Here is a 23,692-nt window from a genome sequence, read left to right on the forward strand (position 1 = left end):
AACAGCTAACCAGCTGATGTAATGTAAGATGTAATGTAATGATGGGAATGACTCAGCAGGGTCTGTGTCTCTTTAAGAGCAGGGACAGCTGTGCTGGTGTGTTGTCTCCCTTACTTTCCTGCTGTAATTGTGGTTCGTTGGATCCTGCTGTATTAGCACGGGTATGTATATTGTTCCTGGTGTATGATATTGTAGATAGTCTTAAGATAAACCACCATTTAATACAAACCACTGTTTGCTGTGTTTACTCCTGGGTTATCTCAGCACAATAAAACTGTGCACGCTCTGACACAGGGAAGGTCAGAAGGACCAAGCAACATATACTAAATTATAGTAGAAAGGGACACATGTGGGGTGTCACCCATTTGTTCTTCTGAACAAGAGGCCAGATGTTGCCCCAAAGTCACGCTTCGGCAGCTGTAAAGCAAAATTCAAGTGGTCCTCGACTTACGACCGCAGTTGAGCCCAAAACCTCTGGTGAGACAGTTGTTAAGTGAATGTTGCCCCATTTTGCAACCTGTCTTGCCATAGCTGTTAAGTAAACACTGCAGTCGTTAAGTTAGCAACACGGATAAGTGGCTTCCCTATTGACTTTGCTTGTCAAGGCCACAAAAAGTGATCACATGATGCTGGCACAACAGCATAAGTACATGCAAGTTGCCAAGCCTCTGAATTTTGATCCTGTGGGCCATGAGGATCCTTCAAGGGCTGTAAGTGTCAAAAGTGGTCATAACTCACTTTTTCCCAGTGCTGTTGCAACTTCGAACAATCACCAAATGAAATGTTGTAAGTCGAGAACTACCTGTACAATATAAAGCTTGTGGGTTTAGATATTGCTTGGCAGAAATGCCAGGGTTTTCATCATGGATATATGATATTTATGGATGATATCTCTTGGGCCTTGAAGCGTCAGGAAGGATACTCACCGTAGTAGATCATGGAAGTTCAGCCAACCTTCCCTTTTGCTGCTCTTAGAAACCAGGATCCGAGTTTTCAGCCAGCTGCATTCAGACCCCACGGCGTCTACTAAGGGTGCAATAGCCTCATTGGCGACAATACCCCTGACTTTGGATTGCTGGAGTCTGTACAATATGTCTGGAGCAGTCAAGAGAATAGTAGCTGGAATGAAGACAACACCTGCCAAAGCAGAACAAAGGACTCTGAGAAAAAAAAGGAAGAGAGAGAAATGGCCTGCATTATCTGGCGCCCGATATCTGGCGCCCGATCTTCGCTCCTTCCATCGCGATCTAAAGACATTCTTATTTGAACAAGCCGGCCTGGCCTGATGGGAGATTGGTGGGGTTTTTTATTGTTATTTTAATATTTGTATTTACTGTTTTTTTAGTGGGCACATATTTAATTCTTTTTTAACTTTTGTAATTTTGTATTTTTTATTCTTGCCCTGTTCACCGCCCTGAGTCCTTCGGGAGAAGGGCGGTATATAAATAAAATAATAATAATAATAATAATAATAATAATAATAATAATAATAATAATAATAATAATAATAATAATTATTATTATTATTATTATTATTATTATTATTATTATTATTATTATTATTATTATTATTATTATTATTATTATTATTATTATTATTATTATTATTTCTCAGGTTTACTACGTCGACCCGATAGGAAATAAAAACAGAGATGAGCTAATTTTACTTTCAAGGGCCCTTGGTGCTCTCTGAGCTTGGTGGTTTTCTTTGCCTGGTTTGTCAATGAAACGTTCTGCAAGAAAGCCAGCGAGCTCAGAGAGCACCGATCCCTCATTTCAACCCTGAGCGACAAATATTCTCCTTTTGTTCTGCTTTGTCGTAAAGCTACGTTAACACAATCTTGTAAATTTCCCCTTGCCTCCTTCACAGCCAGAGAAACTAGGGCGGGTCTCTTCTGAGCTTTTTGCTCCTCCCGTTGTGCAGCTTCAGGCTAGTAGCTGACCATGCTCTCCTAGGCAGCCTCTCTTTGCCCCGTCTCCCAAGGTCTTCTCCGTAAACTATGGCAAGATGGTTGGTGCTTGAACAGTCTTTCAACTGACCTGTTCGGATACAAGCCAAGCTGATCAGCCACCACTCGGGCACTCTTGGAAGTATCATGAGGAGTCGGTCTCCCTTGCACAGGTTACAGGCCTCCGAGAGCACGTGGGCAGCTTTCCTAGATAAGTAGCTCAGCTCCTCAAAGCTCCATCGCACCTCTTCACCGTTCTCTTTAACCCACCAGAGGGCTGGATTGGAAGGCCTCCTCCCTTCCTGGCAGACAATTTAGAAGAAATGATATCAATAAAGGGGAATATCTGTAGCTCAGGATTGAAAGGAGGGGCCCTTGGTGCTCTTTGAGCTGGCTTGTTTTCTTGCAGATGTTTCATGAACCTAACTAGGGAACAGCATCAGTGCTAGAAGGGAGTTGGGGTTGTGGAGAGGAGGAGGAGGAGGAGGAGGAGGAGGAGGAGGAGGAGGACAATAATGATTATGGGATCCTTCATGCTCTCTGAGCTGGCTTGTTTTCTTGCAGATGTTTCATGAGCCTAACTAGGGAACAGCATCAGTGCTAGAAGGGAGCCCAACCAGGGGAATTCTGGGAGTTGAAGTCCACAAGTCTTAAAGTTGCCAAGTTGGAAGACCCCTGTTGTAGACCCTTGCGAATGGTGATCACGTGACCCCGGGCTGCTACCACTGTTGTAAATGCATGCCAATCTTGATCGTGTAACCATGGGGATGCTACAACATTGCAAGTGCAAGAAACCATCGTAAATCCCTTTTTTGGTGCCACTGTAATTTCAAATGGTTGCTAAATAAATGGTTGTAAGTCAAGGGCTGGGACGTGGTGGCTCAGTGGGTTAGGACGCTGAGCTTGTCGATCAGAAGGTTGGCAGTTTGGCGGGTTGAATCCCGAGTGCCGCGTAACAGAGTGAGCGCCTGTTACTCGTCCCAGCTTCTGCCAACATAGCAGTTCGAAAGCACATAAAAATGCAAGTAGAAAAATAGGGACCACTATGGTGGGAAGGTAACAGTGTTCTGTGCGCCTTTGGCGTCTAGTCATGCCGGCCACATGACCACGGAGACGTCCTTGGACAAGCGCTGGCTCTTCGGCTTTGAAACAGAGATGAGCACTGGCCCCTAGAGTTGGAAACGACTAGCATGCATGTGCGGGGGAACCTTTACCTTTACCTTTTAGTCAAGGGCTACCCGTGCAATGATTCAATTAACAGTCTGAGTTAACCGAGATTAATTGCCAGAGTCACCTGTAAAGTTGATTCCTTTCTCTATAGACTACCAGAGAATTAAGAGAAATTCTTGGGAAATTCTCAAGAAGTGTAATGCTCTCTTACCTTTTCTCTTTGACTCCATTTATCGAGAACATCACGGGCAAAATTAAAATATTCAGGCACGTCTCTGTCTTGAGGCTCAGTATCTGGGGCAGCCAGAGATGAAAACCCACGAGGGGTCTGAATGTTGAATCCACATCCACACGGGAACGTAGGAACGCTAGCAGACCGGAGCCCAGGAAGTCTGAAGAGTAACTTCATAGCACCAGCCATGGGTAATGTCTCTGTCTAGGTAAAGTAAAAAAGGGAGTAAGTTGAGGGAGCTAGTTGTGATGAAAGATAAAGAAGGAAGCCAACGAGCTGGTAGGCTCCATGCTGCCTAATGGGCAAGCAACATTTTATTTTTATAGCCTTGGTCCTAAGCTATAATCATAGGGATGACCTAGATAAGACCTTGGTAGATCTTGATAAGGGACGCAGTGGCTCAGTGGGTTAGGACGCTGAGCTTGTCGATCAGAAGGTCGGCAGTTTGGCGGGTCGAATCCCGAGTGCCGCGTAACAGAGTGAGCGCCTGTTACTCGTCCCAGCTTCTGCCAACCTACCAGTTCAAAAGCATGTAAAAATGCAAGTAGAAAAATAGGGACCACTACAGTGGGAAGGTAACAGTGTTCCGTGCGCCTTTGGCATCTAGTCATGATGGCCACATGACTACGGAGACATCTTCAGACAAACGCTGGCTCTTCGGCTTTGAAATGGAGATGAGCACCGGCCCCTAGAGTCGGAAACGACTAGCACGTCTGTGTGGGGGAACCTTTACCTTTACCTTTTAGATCTTGATAGCCGTGAAGTTACTGAAAAATGTTGGAACGTGTCTACATCTACAGGGATAAGACTCGCCCAACTGTGGTATTCCCTGTGGTATTCTATGAAAGCAACAAGACTTTGAAGACACAGGCTAGGAAAAGTATTGATACTTTTTGAACTTTGCTGTTGGAGAAGGCTCCTGAGACTACCATGGACAGCCAAGAAGACGTACAAATGAGGGGTCCTTGGTGCTCTCTGAGCTTGGTTGCCTTCTTGCAGACACGCCAAGCAAGCTAACACTAAACAGCCTAACCAAAGAACCTCCAAAACTATTCCCACCAAGGCTGACCGGGCAAGCCATCAGAATATGCTGTAAATTGACCGCAAATCCCTTCTAGCACTGATGATGTTCCCTAGTTGGGTAATGAAATGTCTGAAACAAAACAACCAAGCTCAGAGAGCAGCAAAGACCTCACAGCAGGTTCGCATCCCACCAGGCTCAAGGTTGACTCAGCCTTCCATCCTTCCCAGGTAGGTAAAATGAGGACCCAGATTGTTGGGGGCAATTAAGCTGACTTTGTAATAATGCCGCTTGGGGTGTGTGTGAAAGCCCTAATAAGCAGGCATATACATAGAATGAAGGCTATTGCTAAGCACCTTGATTTGTGCTTTAAATTGTAAGCCGCCCTGAGTCTTCGGAGAAGGGCGGGATATAAATGGAATTTAAAAAAAAAGCAAAACCCTGAAACACAAATATTCATCAGAGAACCCAGAGGCACAAATGGCCAGCTTCTTCTTACTTTAGAGCAATGATGCACCTGAGAGAAGTGGAAGGAAATAGAAGAGAAGGATAACCAGCAGTAAGGTGGATGGATTCAGATATAATGGGGATGAGTTTATCTCTGAAAGAACAGATGAGGAGATCACGATGGGAAACAACCTGTCTAGAAGGTTGCTAAGAATCCACAATTACAGTACTTGGTGGCACGTAGTCAATCCATCCAAAAATTTACGTTAGAGGTCCTTTTCTAGAGAAAATAATTTTTTTAAAAGTATAGTTCAACTTACGTCTGCTGGGACGGAGCAAAAATGATGCATTAAATCTCAAAATACTTGGGAAATGTAGCCATTAAACCCACAATTTCGGTCTCCTTCCTTGTGGCCATCTTCAACAAGACAGATGTTCTATGCATATTTGGATGGATTACTTCATATTTTCACCCTTAAACCCATGCATCTAGATCAAATCCACATTAATCTCTCTCAGATGCTCACTTTAAAAAAACACCATCCTTCTCAATCTGGAGTTTGCCAATGTTTTCAGACTATATGATTATTATTATTTTTTTAAAAAAAGAATATATACCTGTGCAGATGATTTAAAGGCCTCCTCATTAGTAAGTGAGTTCCCCAAAAGAAAGGCACATGAAAAAAATGGGATGTTTTAATACTTGAGAGATAAATTATTGTTAAAGTTAATGTTTAGCTTTGAATCAGAAGATCATATTGTGCAGGTTAAAGGTGGTTACATTTCCCCCGAACTATTTTGTAATTAAATGTTAATCTTAGACTATGCCAGTCATGTGAAAATCAAAAGATGTCAAGATTTTTATTCTCTGCCTCCTCAGTCTTCCTACCAACGTCTCCAAAAACGTGTTTTTAATATTTGAAGTGATGGGGATTTTTTTTTTAATTCCATTTATATCCCGCCCTTCTCCGAAGACTCAGGGCGGCTTACAAACTTAGCAGTAGCCTTCATTCTATGTATATGCCTGCTTATTAGGGCTTTCACACACACCCCCAAGCGGCATTATTACAAAGTCAGCTTAATTGCCCCCAACAATCTGGGTCCTCATTTTACCTACCTCGGAAGGATGGAAGGCTGAGTCAACCTTGAGCCTGGTGGGACTCAAACCTGCACTAATTGCAGGCAGCTGGTGTTACTTAAGGAGGCATTAGCCCACTGCTCCACCAAGGCTCTTGGATGGACAGTGCATTTTTCCATCCGATCCCACAAAAATAAATATTTTAAAATCATAATCCAAAAAAAAATAATCATTTGAACTTTGGCAAGATAGGAAGAACATTGGTCCCACAGAACTTTGGAGAAGTTGAAGAAGACCACATATAATCCCTGACTTACGACCACAATTGAACCCCAAAGTTCTGTTGCTAAGTGAAACATTTGTTAAATGAATTTTGCCCCATTTTACGAATTTTCTTGCCGCACTTGTTAAATGAATCACTGCGGTTATTACATTAAGTTAAGTCTGGCTTCCCCATTGACTGCTTTTAAGACGGTCGCGAAAGGGGATCACAGGACCGTCATAAATACGAGTCAGTTGCCAAGCATTCGAATTTTGGTCACATGCTGAAATGGTCGTAAGTGTGAAAAATGGTCATGAGTTACTTTTTCGGTGCCGTTGTAACTTTGAACGGTCGCTAAACAAACTGTTTTAAGTCGAGGACTACCTGTACTCAATCACTACTTACATCTCTTCTTTAGGGGGATGCTTAGCAATCATCGGCATGTTTCGCTGTTGCTTAAATTGCTTACGTACAATTTGAGATGAGCTTTATTGCAGTTGTAGACCGTTCTCAAGAAATGAAGATGCCTCAAAAAAAAAAAGAGGACACATCATTTGGGATATTTCCTATTCGTACAATAGTGATAAACCTTAATTGAAATTGACTCAGGATGTAGTAGAAAAGAAACTAAGGTCAAATCAGCGTCACCTTTCTTTTCCTGACCTGTATTCCAGGCGGACCCTTTGCATCTCATGAATATTCCAGGCTTAACGTCGTATTAGCTTGATGAGCACCTTATGAGTCATCAGCCTCTTGGCTCCCAACTGATCACGCTGCGGAACGAGAAATCAGACTGTCGTAAGCGGTGCCCAAGTTGATTTCTTACATTTCAAATAAGCGAGCTCTAGGCCAATTCTAAGAGAATAGGGTCCCTTTAAACTCATTCACTCCAGACCCCATAAAAATTATAGAACCGAAGAGTCTGTGCAAGGAGCAAAAGGGAAGTGAAAACGGGATCTCCATATTGCACTTCTGTGTTGCAATTCTTGCACTTTGGTTTTCATCCAACCATTCCATTGTACAAACCGTATTGGTTAAATAATACCTCCTAAACTCAGTTAACTTAGGACCAAGATAGAATGGGCACCTTCTTTGGGAAAGCTGGAATGGGGTCAGAAAAAAAATGTGGAGGAGCCAAGAAGAAAACTTAGGCAGAGTTTGATTGTAGGCAATGCAGTAAATGCTTTAAATCGGGGTGGACAATCTTGGTTTTCTCCTCTCTGTGGTTGAATGCCCTAGGTTTATATATTTTCAGAGACAGTTGAGTGACAGGCACAGCCATTGCAGGAGGTTAAAAAAAGTATAGTAGTTGTGACAGGTGATTAAAGCTCCACCCCTTTTACAGGTGATGACACAAGCAAACAAGGACTGGTTTTCAGCCCCACATTTGAGGGCACTATCTTGATTTTTCCTCCTTGGTCATTCTCTGCTTGAACAGGATTTTGTTGTTGTTGTTGTTATTGTTGATGTTGAAACTGCGGCAAAAGGTTCCTGAGGCCAATGACTGTCACTGTGAAATAACCTCTTTAATCAGATGCAATTTGTAAGAAGAACTCTGTAATTGAAGCTTTTGCATCTTATTTAATATGCCTGCCACACTTCTTTCACTTATGTGCATTTTTACTCAACTGCTCAGGTGGGAAACGGAGGAAATATTGGGAGAAACATTCATGAGAGTAAGGATAAAGCTTAGCTTATTTAGTCTGACCAGGATGTTATTTTGCATAAGATTATCATGAAATCTGCTCAGGTAGATTTATTGCTAGGAAAAAGGTTGAAAAATCTTGAAAACTGGTCATGTGTGAGCATCTTGGGGGCGATTCTTGATCATCTTTCTAACCGTGTCTTGGTTTAATGGGGAAGGGATTCATAACCTCACAGATACCACCCAAAAATATCCATCTGTTCTTGTTCTACAATATTCTGGAACTAGCCATATTTGTTCCCAGGCTTTGTAAAGTCTATCACAACTCACTTGTGAGGCACGTCTCACGACACCCTCAAAGAGTGAACAGTCTCTCAGAAATATCACCCCAAATACTTGGCAGAACTATATTTGTTAAGGCTGATGCCTTATACCCAACCACATGCCTCTTTGGCTAGAGAGATGAGCAGCATATAAATTGAATGATAAATAAAATAAATAATTATGGAATCTTCTTAAAAGTTGTGAGAATAGGCTCAAGGTCTAGTGACATGAGCAAGCTCCTGATTATATTATAACATGTAGCTACTGGAGCCCCCAAACCAACCATTGCAACTCTAACCAGGCTTAGCCTATACCAGGGGTAGGCAACCTTGTCTCTTTTATGACTCATGGACTTCAACTCCCAGAATTCCTGAGCCAACATGGCTCAGCTTAGAAACCTCTCTCTTTCCCCTCAGCATGGCTGGCTCAGGAATTCTGGGAGTTGAAGTCCACAAGTCATAAAAGAGCCAGGGTTGCCTATCCCGGGCCTATACAAATGCGGCTGTTCTGTCTAGTGACCATGATACAACTTGTATTGTTGTGTTGTATTCATTTAGTCCTCCTAAACTTCATGGAAAAATTATAATTACAGGAAGTCCTCAACTTACAACATTCCGCTTAGTGACTGTTCAAAGTTTCAACAGTGCTAGATTTCCCCCCCCCCTTATAACCATTGTAGCATCCCCATGGTCATGTGATCGAAATTCAGATGCTTCGCAACTAACTCGCACTTATGACGGCTGCAGTGTCCCAGAGCGATGTGATCAACTTTGGCAAATTTCTGGCAAGTCAGGTCAATGGGGAAGCCAGACTCACGTAACGTCTGTGACAAGGAAGCTTGTTCAATGGGGCAAAACTCACGTAACAACGGTCTTGTTTAGCTACGGAAATTTGGGGCACCATCGTCGTAAGTCGAGGACCGCCGATAGTGGCAAAGTCTGGAAAGATCCTCCAGGAGAGATTTAGCTAGAAAGATGTGCAATTATTTATGACTGCTAGACCGGAACGCGGAATTAGATAGCAACTGTTTTGGCTGCAAATTAAACTCTAGACTTGCTTGTAGAGTTAAATGCTGTGTCAGACTGCAAACTGTCTTGGAAAGAGGCTTTAAGGAGCACCGCTGATTGCACTGAATTTTATTTTATTTTATTCTATTTTTCTTTCAGCTGTGGCAGACGTTCAGCATAACCCAGGGCTGAACCTGGTTAGCAGGCCTTGCCTAGGGAGGGTTGATTTTGCTGAGTTCACCTTTTATTCAATCCTTTGCATTTTAACTTTTGTTAATACTTAATCAGCATTGCATTTGAACCCATCTTCTCCTATGAACTCGTCTGTAGCATGATTATTAACCCTGTCTTGTCCACGTGTGGGGCAGGGGGTGTCCAACCGTCAGCCCCAACGGTTTAATCATTTGTGATTCGAGTATTAATGCGTAGATCTAGTATCACTCCCAATCAGTTGAGCTCTTTTTGTAAAAAGGCAGAACAGTTAGCCACAGAATAGAAAGGGCCAGTTCAGGTATCAAAAATGGAAGTTTGTGGATCAGGATATAAACACCTTGGTGGTTTCAGAGCATAAGAAAGCGAGTTCTGTTAGTTATGCTTCCTGCTAGCTAACTCCCATGTAACACCTCTACTCTGCAAGCTACATTGGCTTCCGGTTGCCCTCCGGGTGAGATTCAAGGTGCTGGTGATGACCTATAAAGCCCTAAATGGCTTGGGTCCGGGATATTTGAGGGAACACCTGCTGCCAGCATCAAGTTCCCTTCGTCCTGTGCGCTCCCACTTGGAGGGCCTTCTCAGGGTGCCGCCTGTAAAAGACTGCCGGCGGACAATACCCAGGGGGAGGGCCTTCTCAGTGGGTGCGCCTGCCCTGTGGAACCAGCTGCCTGTGGAGCTTAGGACTGCCCCCGACCTTCGGTCATTCCGCCGGGACCTGAAGACCTGGCTCTTTGAGCTTTCCGGCCTAGGCTGAGAGGTTTTTTTTTTCCTCTCAGGGATCAAATTTAATTATTTTAACTGTTTTTAACTCTTGTATTGTATTGATGTTCTTAAATACTTTGTAAACCGCCCTGAGTCCTACGGGAAAAGGGCGGTATATAAATTCAATAAACTTAAACTTTCAGTGTTAATTAATTGGAAGGAATTTGGTAGCACCTTTTCAGGAGTTCCAGCTTAGGTTTTGGAATAAGCTTTGTTAGCTTAGTTTGTTAGTGTGTTTGTGCTACCTGACGCCTACTTTTTACCTAACGTGGCCTAACCTCTTACAATTTCATTGTTAACCTAATTCCGACTAGCTTTGAATGACGGTAAATGGGAATACCACAGATGCAAAGTGAAGACAGACCAGATGCCTACAGGGTCAACATTCTTACAATGAGATAATTTTCTATTCATGTAGTTGTCTGGTTGAGCTCTTATTTCTTTTTGAAACAACGTACTATCAGACACATTGGGGGAAATAGATCTTGAACTGGGAGAAATGTTGGTATGTTTAGATTTATCTCCTGCCTTTTCTCTAGGACCTCAAAGTAACTTACATAGGGATCTGTTGTGTATCTCGACAACAACCAGCATCTTGTGAGAGTGTCAAGGCTTAGAAAGAGGAGCCCAGAGAATTTCTAGGACCGACGGTGATTTGAACCTTGTTCTGCCCAGTCAGAAAGTGCAGGATCTTAACCACCCCATCCCATTCTACTTGTCCTCTAGATTTCTCTTTCATGTTGACATCAGCAACATCTTCTTGCTACATGGTTTTGAGGAAGACCACTTTTAATGTATAAAGCAAGCTTTCTCTCGATTTAAACTCGGCCCCATTCTTGGTCTCTTAATTCGTTCCGCCGGATCTTCCCTGTTGGGGATTTTGGTAGCTGCTGGACAAATTCCACCTGTTAAAGACAGAAAAAAATGCAAAACAAAGGCCATGTAGATCTTGATGAGATTGTCTTTGCAAACTTGATTACTCATCGGCGATGAATACCCTGGAATCCTTTTTTTCCCCCCCTCATTTCAGTGCCTCTCTTAAATCAGTTGGAACATCGGCGCTGAAATTTCGCTTGCTAAAAGAAGGGGATCCTAGTCTTCCAGGACAGAACGCAAGGGCCAACATTTCCCATTGTGAAGACCTGGACAGCCTCGTTTCTTTTTTTTTTTGAAGCAGTCTTCAAACCAGGAAATATATCAGGCGACTAGGTTTTTCCAAGAAGGGACAACATTTTTGTCATTGGATTTTGAAAAGAGCACTAGTAGAGAATTGTTTAAGGAGAGACAACTCTTGACCTTTTATTCACTGTCATTCGTAATGTCAATTCTAAATGAATGGACATGTCCTGTGTAATGTCAATATTGATTGACATCGTTATTGAGGGAACTAGGGTTGTCTTGTCCAACAAAGAAAAGGACTAAGGGGTGATAGGATACCAATTTTCAGTACTTCTCACAGAGAAGAGGGGTTTGATTTTCTTGTCAGGATGAGAAAATGTCATGGATAGAAGATCATTAAAGAGAGATTCAATCTAGAACTAAGAATATTCCTGAAAGTGAGAACAATTGAACAGTGGAATGACTTACCTCCGGAAGTTATGAGTGCTCCATCACTGGAGCTTTTCAAGAAGAGATTGGACAATCATTTGACTGGAATTTTATAGGGTCTCCCGTTCAAGCTGGAGATTGGACTAGGAGACCTCTCCAGGGCCCCTTCTAGCCCTACTTTTCTACTACTCTATTTTCAGTTCTGTGTCACTGGGAGCAACAAGGATTCTCAGATTCATATTCATATCTTCAGTTCAATCAATCAATCAATCAATCAATCAATCAATCAATCAGTTGTCTTTCAACACATTTCCAATATAGGAATAAATATTTACCTTTCTTGGGTATTTGTAAGGAGCAGTCATTTTTTTGACATGTTCCTGAAGTTTCTTGGTTAATTTCTCCTTGCTGTGTGTTGAGTAGCCCGTAGACAACACCACAAACGCCTTTACCACCTAAAAAGCAGCCCACAAGTCATAAAAGGGCCAAGTTTGAAGACCCCTGGTGTAGAGATTATTGCTAGGGTGGCGTCTTCTTACCTCTCCTCTGATTGGATCTGGGCTATTGACCACCGCAACCTCTGCTACCGCTGGGTGTGTCAAGAGCGCACTTTCGACTTCAAACGGTCCGATACGATAGCTAGGAAAAAGGGATTCCAGTCAATGGATACTGGGGAAATTTATACATTTATAAACCAGGAGGCGAATGGTTCTCAAATCTACTGGGGATGGGCCATTTTGGGGAACGTAAAGTGCGTTAGCGGCTCTTCAATCTGTACACAATACTGCCTTATAGATCATCAACCCAGTAAAATTACAAGCCTGTAGAACTGCAGGTAATTGTCGACTTACAATCAGAACTGGGTCCAAAATTTCCATTGCTACGTGCAGCAGTTGCTCAGTTTTGCCCCATTTTACTCACTCTCTCTCTCTCTCTCTCTCTCTCTCTCTCTCTCTCTCTCTCTCTCTCTCTCTCTCTCTCTCTTGCCACAGTTAAGTGAATGACTGGATTTGCTACGTGGATCAGGCTGCCCCCCCCCCGTCCCCCACGTGATTTTGCCTGTCGGAAGCCTGATGGGAAGGTTACAAATGGAGATCGCATGACCTCAGGACACTGCAACCATCATTACATACATGCCAGTTGCCCAGCACCCAATTTTTTACCACGCGAACATGGAGATACTGCGTTGGTCGTAAGTGTGAAAAAATAAGTCATAAGTCACTTTTTCAGTCCCATTGTAAATTCGAAGGGTAACTAAGTGAAGGGCTATCCTGCTGAGAAAGTAAATTATTGGAGGCAGAAGACCACGGGTGTGGGCTAATGACCCACAAGTCTACCCCAACTTTTCATTTCAATTCAGATCTAAGCCAGGGTCTGATCTCAGTGGAAAGTACAGATGGCAGAAAAATATGGGTAGACCTCACCGGTTGACCTTGGCACCAAAGGGGACCCAGGGTTCAGATCTCTTTTATAAAGAGAGAGAGAGAGAGAGAGAGAGAGAGAGAGAGAGAGAGAGAGAGAGAGAGAGAGAGAGAGAGAGAGAGAGAGAGAGAGAGCATTGATTTGTAAGACATTTTGATGTTTGCCTTGGCGGTCCACGTTTGCAAAATTGGAAGGTTCTCTCAACTCTAGAGGGCTATATATAAATAACCCACAGGAAGGAAACTGACCCAGATGATTTGATGATATCGTCAGCTCGTCCTATAAACCTAAAGTAGCCATCTTCATCCATCACTCCTCTGTCTCCAGTGCAGAAAAAATCCCCATGTTCTGTGGCAGCTGTTTTTTGTGGTGCATCCTGAGGAGAACATTTCAGAAGGACACAGTCAACCATATAACTACCACTTCAATGGAAGTCTGTAGGGAGAGTTTCATAGGCCACTGGGATAGGTCAGTAAAGATGTATTCCCCCATACAAAGAAAAGAACACAATCTAATTTACTCTCTAGACCAAGGGTGTCCAATCTTGGCAACCTTAAGACATGTGGACTTCAACTCCCAGAATTCCTCAGTCAGCTCTTGTAGACCAGGAGTATCCACCCTTGGCAGCTTTAAGACATGTGGACTTCAACTCCCAGAATTCCTCAGTCAGCTCTTGTATCTTTAGACCAGGAATATCTACCCTTGGCAACTGTAAGACTTGTGGACTTCAACTCCCAGAATTCCTCAGTCAGCTCTTGTATCTTTAGACCAGGAGTATCCATCCTTGGCAACTTTAAGACCTGTGGACTTCAACTTCCAGAATTCCCCAGCCAGCCATGGATGGACACCCATTTTTTAGACATATCTGGTTTTTTCCTGCAGGAAATGATTAAGAACTCTAGAAACTCTGAGTAAAATTAAGGAAGATTGTGACACATTTTCCTATTAAATAAAGGAGTTTCCCGAGCCTTAAAGAATGACTGGGATTTTTCCAAGGCTACAAGAGAGTTTACTTACAATGTACTGAGTGAACAAACCAAGGGGTCTTTCGGGTTTTATTCTGATCGCTATTTCACCTTCTTTCCCAGGAGGCAAAATATTTGCTTCTTGGTCTACAATCTAGAAAAGAAATAAACGACTCAAACACTGGCCCTTATCTGGATAGACAAGTAGTCCCCGAGTTACAACCACTAATTTGGTGACTGAAATTACGACAGCACTGGGGAAAAAAAAGGACTTATGGCTGCTGTGGCATCCCCCTGGTCACGTGATCAAAATTCGGATGCTTGGAAACTGGCATGTACTTATGACGGTTGCTAGTGTCCCGGGGTTACATGACTTCCTTTTGCGACCTTTTGACAAGCAAAGTCAATGAGGGGAAGCCAGATCCACTTAACGACCGTGTTACTAAATTAACAGCTGCAGCGATTTGTTTAACAAGGGTGGCAAGAAAGGTTGTAAAATGGGGCGAAACTCACTTAACAACTGTCTTGCTTAGCAACAAAACTTTGGGCTCGGTTGCGGTCACAAGTCAAGGACTCCCTGTAATCTCTTTTGATAGCGTGAATGCATTTAATTTGAAAATTAATACGAAGGAGAAGGTTGAAAATGCCAACCTGGACATCGTAAGGGGAAAGTGCTTTTCCAATGGTGCCAGGCTTAATTTTCATTCCTTCGGGAACTGAACAAATTGATCCCTGTATAAAAGAAAATGACTTTATTCAGAAATAAATGCACGTTCACGTACTCCCAAACACACACAGCCTCCTCATTTTTCCCATGGTTTTAGGAACACATACAATTTGGCCCACCCATATTCACAGAGGGATCTGTTTCAATAGGCTTACTCACAAAGACGTATGCAGAGGACTGTAATTTCACCTCCATTAGGCTTATTCTTGTTTTGCGTTATTGATAAATTATTATAGATCAATTAGAACTGGATTCCCAATCACCTTGTCTATATTTTTTTTCCTCAGTAGTGTCTATAGTTTACTGCCCCCCAAACATAAAATATTTGCTCGGTAGGAAACATTTGAACTATTAGAAGCCAACATCTACCAAACTATGTCAATTATAATTTTTTTTTTCCTTTACTCTTCTTCTAAAGGTAAAACAATGTTCCATCCTCTGGAGCAGTATTTCTCAAACTCAGCAAAGTTAAAATCGATGGATTTCAATTCCCAGAATTCCCCAGCCATCCGTGGGGAATTGTGGGCGTTGAGGTCCGCACACCTTAAAAGTTGTTGAGGTTGAAGAACACTGCTCTAGACATATCTGGGAGTCTTGCAAAGTTTTAAAATAATTGTGAGAAAGCCACTACGAATTAAATAGGACTTACGGTTTCTGTCTGTCCATATAATTCATAGATGTCCAGTCCTGTCTTGTTCTTCCATTGTTCCATCACCTCAAGGTTTATGGGTTCTCCTCCACTTATACAGTATTGGAGGCTCTTGAACTTGTAACTTAATGAGAGTGTACATAAGATTTTTAAGAAGGTGGACATTAATATCCTGGGGCAGGTTATAAAGAAAGCATCAAAAGAATTCTGCTAGAAGTATTATTGAGAGCGAGGTTCATTTTAGGAACCGTTAAGTGTAGAAGAGTAAGCAGAAGAAGGGGGTGGGTGGAGTTAAGTGTGTTAATCAGCTTAGAATCATTGCGTTCTCACAAATGATCCAAGGTTAACTTCTGAGTTCCATTGATCTTTATCTGGCACCAATTTAGTGTTGAACTTTAGTTGACTAGATTCTTAAATATAAGCCTTGAACAAATCTTCCATGGTGCAACTAACGGACGGTCTTGACTCTTGGTCACTGAGATTAACAAGGTTAATGAGGAGACTTCTGTATCAATGGGAGCTTCAATATAGAACCTTCATATCTCCTTACTGGGCTTCTCTTGAGTTAACTTTGGACTTTAAACCAAACTCAGTTGGTGTTAAATCATTAAACCATTACTGTTTATTACGTAAATCACAACCGAGTTTCCACCTCATGCTCTACTAGAAAACGTGGTTTATAAGCAATTACAGCTGAGTTTGTAAAACACCCTGAACCAAAACTAATCTGCAGCTGAACACAAAGTATAACCTAGATCAGGGGTAGGCAACCTTGGTTCTTTTATGACTCGTGGACTTCAACTCCCAGAATTCCTGAGCTAGCATGTCTCAGCATGCAAACCTCTCCCTTTCTCCTCAGCATGGCTGGCTCAGGAATTCTGGGAGTTGAAGTCCACGAGTCATAAAGGAGCCAAGGTTGCCTACCCCTGACCTAGATCAAGGGTGTCCAACCTTGGCCAACTTTAAGTCTTGTGCCCTTCAGCTCCCAGAATTCCCCTGGTTGGCTGGGGAATTCTAGGAGCTGAAGTCCACAGGTCTTGCCAAAGTTGGACACCCCTGACCTACGTTTTATCTTTCTGAGACCCTCAGGAGCAGGTTGGAAGGATAAACTTCAATATGGGTTCTGAAAGGAGGAACATCCTTAACAAAAAAAAACACACATTTTTTTTTAAAAAAATTGCTTCCCGCCATACCTGGTGAAATCTTCCCTCAAGAACAGGCGAAAGAAGGTAGGAGGGCTCAGGAAAGTGGTGATTGGAAATTGGGAGAAAGTCTAAAAAGAATACAGGTGTATAAATAAGAAGCCAAGCAAAAGTTGTGCATGAATTACACAATGAACTAATCCAAGGGTTGATACATTCAGTGTTAGGCTAACTGTGTTGACTTCTAACCCAAATGAGCTGATACAGAGAAAGGATAAGACACAAAGGTGAGGTTCAAGATTCTTCACCTACTCATACTGGAAGAAGTATTTGCACACCTCCTAGGCTGGAGTATAATACTTGTGAGGCTAGCTTGACTCCTGGGACATGCAGGTTTCATGGGTTGCTATTATTTAACGATACAAAATGTTGTCATTTTATAAATGTTATAAATGTATACTTTTATAAATTTTGCAAACTTGCAATTTTATAGTCTTCCCGAATTTTAATTTCGAACTTCGACTCTAATAGTCTTACGCTCCTTTTTTATATTTTGATGCCATACTGCACACCACCCAGAGTCCCTCTTTGAGGGAGATGGATGATCTGGAAATGCAAAATGTAAATAAATAAATTTATCGCTAGGTATACGGTATCCAGCAACTCGTCAAGAATTGAGCTAGGTTAGATCTTGATAAACAAGTCTTCAGACTTTGGTTTTGAGACATTTAGGATTGTTAAGTGAAGTAGGTGGCCATATAGACTCTGTCAATGAATAAAGAAGCATGAAGGTCCAAGAAATGTCAACTTACGTCTAGGACGGTCGTTTTCTCTAACATTGGTAGGTTATGGATGAAGACGCAGGATCCCAAAACCCATGGATCAAAAAATGAACCCAGGGCAGCCACCACCCAGCTTGTATCTGCTGTGCTCCATACAATGTCTGAAGGGGTTGTATATAACCAGGATCTGGTAAAACAAAGAAAACCATATTGTGAGGAGCAATTTAATGGACCCACAAAGTCAACCACTGAATGGAAATGGATGGAATGGAAGCGACTGATGAAATTGATGGAATGGAGTCAAAGCCAACTAAATAGTTGACAGACATTCAACGTGATGAGTTTGACTCAGTGATGGACAAGTCGTATTCAAGGATATGGCTGGTTGGCATCTTAGCTACTCGCATGTTTGTTTGTTTTTTCATGTGTTACGCTTTTCTCTACAGTAGAAGGGCTTTTGAAGAACCCAGTTAATGTTAGCTTCCTCAGCTTAATCACCACAATAACCATGTATGGTAGGTTCGGCTGAATGTTCCTCTTGGGCTTGTGGTTGCTCCATCACAAGAGGTTTTCAAAAATAGACTGCTCAACCATTTGACTGGAATGGTATAGGCCTCCTGCTTGAGCAGGGGGTTGGACTAGAGGACCTCCCAAACCTCTTCCCGCCCTATGATTCTATGATATTCTTATATCTAAAATTGTTGCCCTTGTTTCTTAAGCAGCCACGTTTAAAATCAGTTAACACACAGCCTCTGAACACAACAGCATTACATAATTATAAAGAAGAGTGTGCTGATCATATACTTGTCTATGAATATTCATATGCAATATATCTAACAATGAATTCCCTATGATGAATTCCCACTGAGATTTTGAGGGAGTTTCTTTCAGACCTTTGACTAATGATGGGTCTGAACCCCAGACTTCCTTGCGTGTGTTCAACCATCTTGGGAGCCCCTGTGGTTCCACTGGTGAAATAAACCAACATGGGATCATTCATCCTGGTTTTCGCACAAGCGTGGCTGTCAGGCGCCTCTCTGTATAATTAAAAAAAACCCCATCCCCAGCAATTGAAAATGTTAGAAACACAGACTATTGAAGCAGTCACCTTCAACCCCCCATACGATATTATACTTGCTGATTAGCAGATCGCAATACTTCATTTCATTTCCTTTTATTAAATTTATATGCTTACTCATCTATCCTTCTGTTTATATTCTGGCTGGAAGAAACATCGAATGTTATTGCTTGACGCTCTTTGGTTTTAAACACGTTCACCCTTTTTAGTGAAGTTTTACTGATCCTTATGTAGAATGGCCGCGGAACGAATTTTGAACTCTCTTTGGGGAAAGCAAGGGCTTCCATCTTTGGATTCGTTCTCCCATGTTCAGTATTGAGAACATTGCTCTTGATATACAACCTCCACCTACCACCCTTTGTGTAGCGATGAGTTTGGACGCTTGGCAACTGCCTTGCATTTAGGACTGTGGAGGTGTCCCAGGGTCACGTGATCGTCGTTTGCGACTTTCCGACAAGCAAGATCAAAGGGGGAAACCCAATTTGCTTAATGACCCCTCTATTCACGTAGTCTTAATTCAAGGACTGTCTGCCCTCCAGTGTAAATCTAGACTGACCTCAAAACCAGCATCTTGAATCAAACTCGGGGGGGGGGGGAATAATTTAGACAGGCTAAAACCAAACTCTTTCTTTCAGGTTCCAGCAAGGGAAGATCACCATGGTAGGGACGATTATAGCTCATAAATTCACGCTGGTGCATCCTGAGAAATAAAACTATCCCAGAGGCTCACCTGAGCAGTTCCTCAAAGTTCAGCCAGCCTTCTTGCTTGCCTTCAGAAGATACCAGCAGCTTGGTTTTCAGGGAGGTGCCCTGTGGGGCAATGGAATCCACTACAGATCCTAAGGCCTCTGTAGTGATGAGACATTTGGCTCCCGAAGCCTGGAGTCGGTACTCGATGTCCTTAGCAGTGAGTTGCGATGTTGCGGGGATGGCCACAATTCCTGCAAGGTTGAATAATAGATCAGTAACAGTCCTTGACTGACGGTCACAATCTGAGCCCAGAACTTCGGTTGCTAAGCAAGGCAGTTGAGTCCTTCGGGAGAAGGGCGGTATAAAAATTTAATTAAATAAATAAATAAATAAATAAATAAATAAATAAATAAATAAATAAATAAATAAATAAATAAATAAATAAATAAATAAATAAATAAATACATGAGTTGCGCCCCGTTTTATGACCTTTATCCCCCCCCGGGGTGATTAAGTGAATTATGCAGGCGTTAAGCGAATCCCCCGTTGACTTTGCTTGTCAGGAGACAGCTTGGGATCAAACGGTGATCCGAGGTCCCTGGGACACTGCAACTGTCACACACACATGCCGGTTGCCAAGCCCCTGAACTTTGATCCCTTGACCAGGGGATGCTGCAATAGTCATAAGTGTGAAAAACCAGTCCTAAGTTACTATTTTCAGGGGGGGTTGTAACTCTGAAGAGTCAACTAAACATATGGACTGCATTTATTGTTTTAGAAGTTCTACATTTTTTGTTTGGCAAGTTCTCTCGAAGGGAGGAAACCTGGCCAGATCAAGATCTGATCAAGATCTGAAAGCTGCTTTCAAGAGTTGGCTTGATCACAGTTCTCTACTTGCGTCCTTTTCTATCCTAGTCTGTTGATTGTAATGGATTGGATTGTGATAGATTGATAGCAGACGCCACTTTCCCCCTTCCTCTCTGCTCTCTACTGTCTATCTTTTTTTTAATCATATTGATATATTCCCCTTCCTTCCTTCCTTCCTTCCTTCCTTCCTTCCTTCCTTCCTTCCTTCCTTCCTTCCTTCCTTCCTTCCTTCCTTCCTCCCTCCCTCCCTCCCTCCCTCCCTCCCTCTCCCCTTTCCTTCCTGCCTGCCTTCCTCCCTCCCTCCCTCTTTGAATTAGTTGATCAATTTTTATGCTTTCTCTAAAACCTGTCCTTTTTCATTGTTTATTTTATCGTTCTGTTATATTACTTCTGTTTTGTTTACACTCTTTTCATTTCTTCCTTCTTACTGTTACAAGCCACCCAGGACAGCCCCATGGCAAGAGAGGCGGCAAATAAATTAAACAAATAAAGTAAATAAAAAATAATGTCATTTTTTTAAAAAATTGACCTGTTCTAATGCAAGCCGTGGTCACCAGCCACCATTCCGGAATTCGGGAGAGGATGAGGAGGATTTTGTCACCTTTGCGTAGTCCACATTGGTCAGTGAGGATATTGGCCACTTTCCTGGAGTAAAGGCCCAGTTCTTCAAAGCTCCACCTGACCTCACCTCCTCTTCCATTGATCCACCACAGGGCTGGGTTGGATGATCTTTTCCCAGCCTACAAAATGAATCCCCGCAAAAGAAGAGGGGGTCAACTTATTCTTCCAAAGGACCAGAAGGCAAGACAAGAAGCAACGGATGGAAACTAATCCAAGAGGGAGAAATAGGGAGAAATTTCCTGAGAGTGAGAATAATCAACCAGGGGAACGACATGCCTCCAGAAGTTGTGGGTGCTCCAACACTGGAGACTTTTAAGAAGACATTGGGTCTAGGGTCTCCTGCTTGAGCAGGGGGTTGGACTAGAAGACCTCCAAGGTCCCATCCAACTCTGTCAATGCTTATTCTTAAAACAGAGAGAGAAATAGTTCTTGTCTTAAAACTTCATTAAATTAAATGTTTCTCCGTGAGCACAGTTTGATGGACAAAAACTCATTTTGCAGCTGACTTTGGTCTGCTACTCTGGGTCATTCAATGTCCCCTATCCCTTTTCCGAATGGGAATGTGATTCCTGGTGGCTGCTACAGGCAGTCCTTGACTTACGATCACAACTAGGAGCAAAATTTCCACTGCTAAGCAAAGCGGTCGTTAAGTAAGTCATGCCCAGTTTCTATGACCATTATGACCTATGATTGTTAAGCAAATCAGGCAGTGAAGTGAACCATGTGATCCTTAAGTTGTCAGAAGCCAACTGGGAAGATCGTAAATAGTGATCCCATTGATTGATTGATTGACTGAGAGATGAAATTTACTTGCCGCCCATCTTGTATCCAATTACTCTGAATCACATGAACGAGAGGCTGCCATTATAGTAAAGTACATGTAAAACGGCTTAACAGTCCACACATTTAATGAGGATCACAGCATCCCAATGTTCCTGGGATCAAAATTCCAGTGCTTGGTTGCCAAGCGCCCAAATTTTGACCACCTGAACATGGGGATGCTGTGATGGTCACTATTGCGAGGACCGGTTGCAAGTCATTTTGTTCAGTGCTGTTGTAACTTCAAACAGTCGCTAAATGAAAGTTGAGTGCCACTTGGAGTTGATCCCAGCTAACTGGAAAAAACCACAAAGGTAGGTTAGCAGGGTCATCCTAGATTAATAGGATAGAGTGAAGTGTCTGGGTCAAAATGTCCATTCTGAGGGATGGCAATACTTTAGAAACGAAGGAAGATCTTACTCAAATAGAAGAACATTTACCTTTTCTATTTGTGTCCATTTATCCAGCACATCACTTGCAAAGTTAAAATACTCTGGTAATTGATCCTGTCCCTGGCTTACAGCTTCGTACTGTGCAGATATAGGATTGCTGATGTATCTGGAATGTCTCGGAAATAATCTGGGGATCTTTTTCCATATCGCGTAGAAAGAAAGTGAAGTCTTCATGGCTGGGGGAAAAAAAAATTCAATGGTGTTAGCAAATATTAGCCCCTACAGATTTAACCTACAAGATGAGAGAGATTAAAAAGGATAAAGTAACAAACAAATAAATCAGCAGGGAAATCAAAGTTCTTCCCAACTATTTCTTGTTGCACTTTTATAACCACCCTTTCAGCTAAACGTGTGCACCATTATAAGAGTTGAAGGAAACACAGCATGAAGGGACACTTTATCGTGTCGGGTAGACATGTAAAAGAACCCAAAATAAAATCAGACACAAATATATATATTAATTCAGAAGACTGGGGAGATTTCAAGTATAACTGAATCCAGACTCTTGTCTTTTGGGACTAATAAATAGGCAGGCAATTAGGAAAAACTATGGAACGTGGTGGCTCAGTGGGTTAGGACACTGAGCTTCTTGATCAGAAGGTCGGCAGTTTGGCGGGTCGAATCCCAAGTGCCACGTAGCAGAGTGAGCGCCTGTTACTCGTCCCAGCTTCTGCCAACCTAGCAGTTCAAAAGCACGTAAAAATACAAGTAGAAAAATAGGGACCACTACGGTGGGAAGGCAACAGCGTTCCGTGCGCCTTTGGCGTCTAGTCATGCCGGCCACATGACCACGGAGACGTCCTCGGACAAGTTCTGGCTCTTCGGCTTTGAAACGGAGATGTGCACCGGCCCCTAGAGTCGGAAACAACTAACATGCATGTACAGGGGAACCTTTACCTTTATGGAACTTTGTTTTTGTAGGTGACAACTGCAGCAAGATTATTTTATGCTAAAAAATGGGAAGAGTCAAGCTATCCACAATGGGAGAATGATTGGAACTTGCAGGGACGACTAAATGAACAGCATCTACTTTTATGGCTGGCTAGAAACCTCTTATAGACTTTGGCATGAAATAGAAAAAAAATGCACCTATGACTTGTGGTTTTGATGATTAGGGGAAAAAAATGATAATAGAGAAAGTGACCTCATTGAGTAAAAGATAATTTTGCAGTTGTATTATATTTGCTGCAAAGAAAATTGCAACTTTCCTTCCTTTCTTCTCTCGTCCATTTCTTTCTCTCCCTCCCTCCTTCTTTTCTTCCTTCCTTCCTTATTCTCCCTCCCTCTTTGAGTTAATTTATTACTTTTTAAAGTTTTCTGTAAGGGACGCGGTGGCTCAGTGGGTTAGGACGCTGAGCTTGTCGATCAGATGGTCGGCAGTTTGGCGGGTCGAATCCCGAGTGCCACGTAGCAGAGCGCGCGCCTGTTACGCGTCCCAGCTTCTGCCAACCTAGCAGTTCGAAAGCACGTAAAAATGCAAGTAGAAAAATAGGGACCACTGCGGTGGGAAGGTAACAGCGCTTCATGCGCCTTTGGCGTCTAGTCATGCCGGCCACGTGACCACGGAGACGTCCTCGGACAAGTGCTTTGAAACGGAGATGAGCACCGGCCCCTAGAGTTGGAAACGACTAGCATGCATGTGGGGGGGGAACCTTTACCTTAACTAAAGTTTTCTGTAAAGCTTTTAATAAGATTTATATATAAAAAAGGGAAGAGCTGAAAGATCAACTTAAGGACAGACCTTCCTGGAGAAAACCTATCTATGTGGTCTCTTAAGAGTCAACAGAAATTGGATAACACAATTTCAAGTAACGTTGTCA

The 23,692-nt window shown here is 42.5% G+C and overlaps 2 protein-coding genes across 2 annotated transcripts in view; both read right to left on the bottom strand.

Moving 5' to 3' along the window:
- Positions 1 to 3,540, bottom strand: part of LOC308673914 (acyl-coenzyme A synthetase ACSM3, mitochondrial-like) — a gene marked incomplete at both ends in the record, with an annotated part of 33,710 nt that extends 30,170 nt beyond the window's left edge. Inside the window, 3 exons of the mRNA XM_081337963.1 lie at positions 927 to 1,137; positions 2,041 to 2,251; positions 3,331 to 3,540. Coding sequence (XP_081194089.1) covers positions 927 to 1,137; positions 2,041 to 2,251; positions 3,331 to 3,540 — 632 coding nt within the window. The remainder of the gene's footprint in view (positions 1 to 926; positions 1,138 to 2,040; positions 2,252 to 3,330) is intronic.
- Positions 3,541 to 10,928: 7,388 nt separating this feature from the next.
- On the bottom strand, positions 10,929 to 22,046 carry LOC308673915 (acyl-coenzyme A synthetase ACSM4, mitochondrial-like; the record flags this gene model as incomplete). The annotated part of the gene is made up of 13 exons (XM_081337964.1): positions 10,929 to 11,015; positions 11,994 to 12,113; positions 12,198 to 12,297; positions 13,329 to 13,456; positions 14,098 to 14,199; positions 14,697 to 14,777; positions 15,422 to 15,545; positions 16,615 to 16,694; positions 17,376 to 17,532; positions 18,239 to 18,382; positions 19,154 to 19,364; positions 20,510 to 20,720; positions 21,861 to 22,046. 13 exons carry the CDS (start codon positions 22,044 to 22,046, stop codon positions 10,929 to 10,931), a joined length of 1,731 nt encoding a protein of 576 aa, XP_081194090.1.
- Positions 22,047 to 23,692: the final 1,646 nt, after the last annotated feature.

Source organism: Vipera berus (assembly GCF_964194415.1).
Source record: "Vipera berus genome assembly, chromosome: 13".
NCBI classification, from domain to species: domain Eukaryota; kingdom Metazoa; phylum Chordata; class Lepidosauria; order Squamata; family Viperidae; genus Vipera; species Vipera berus.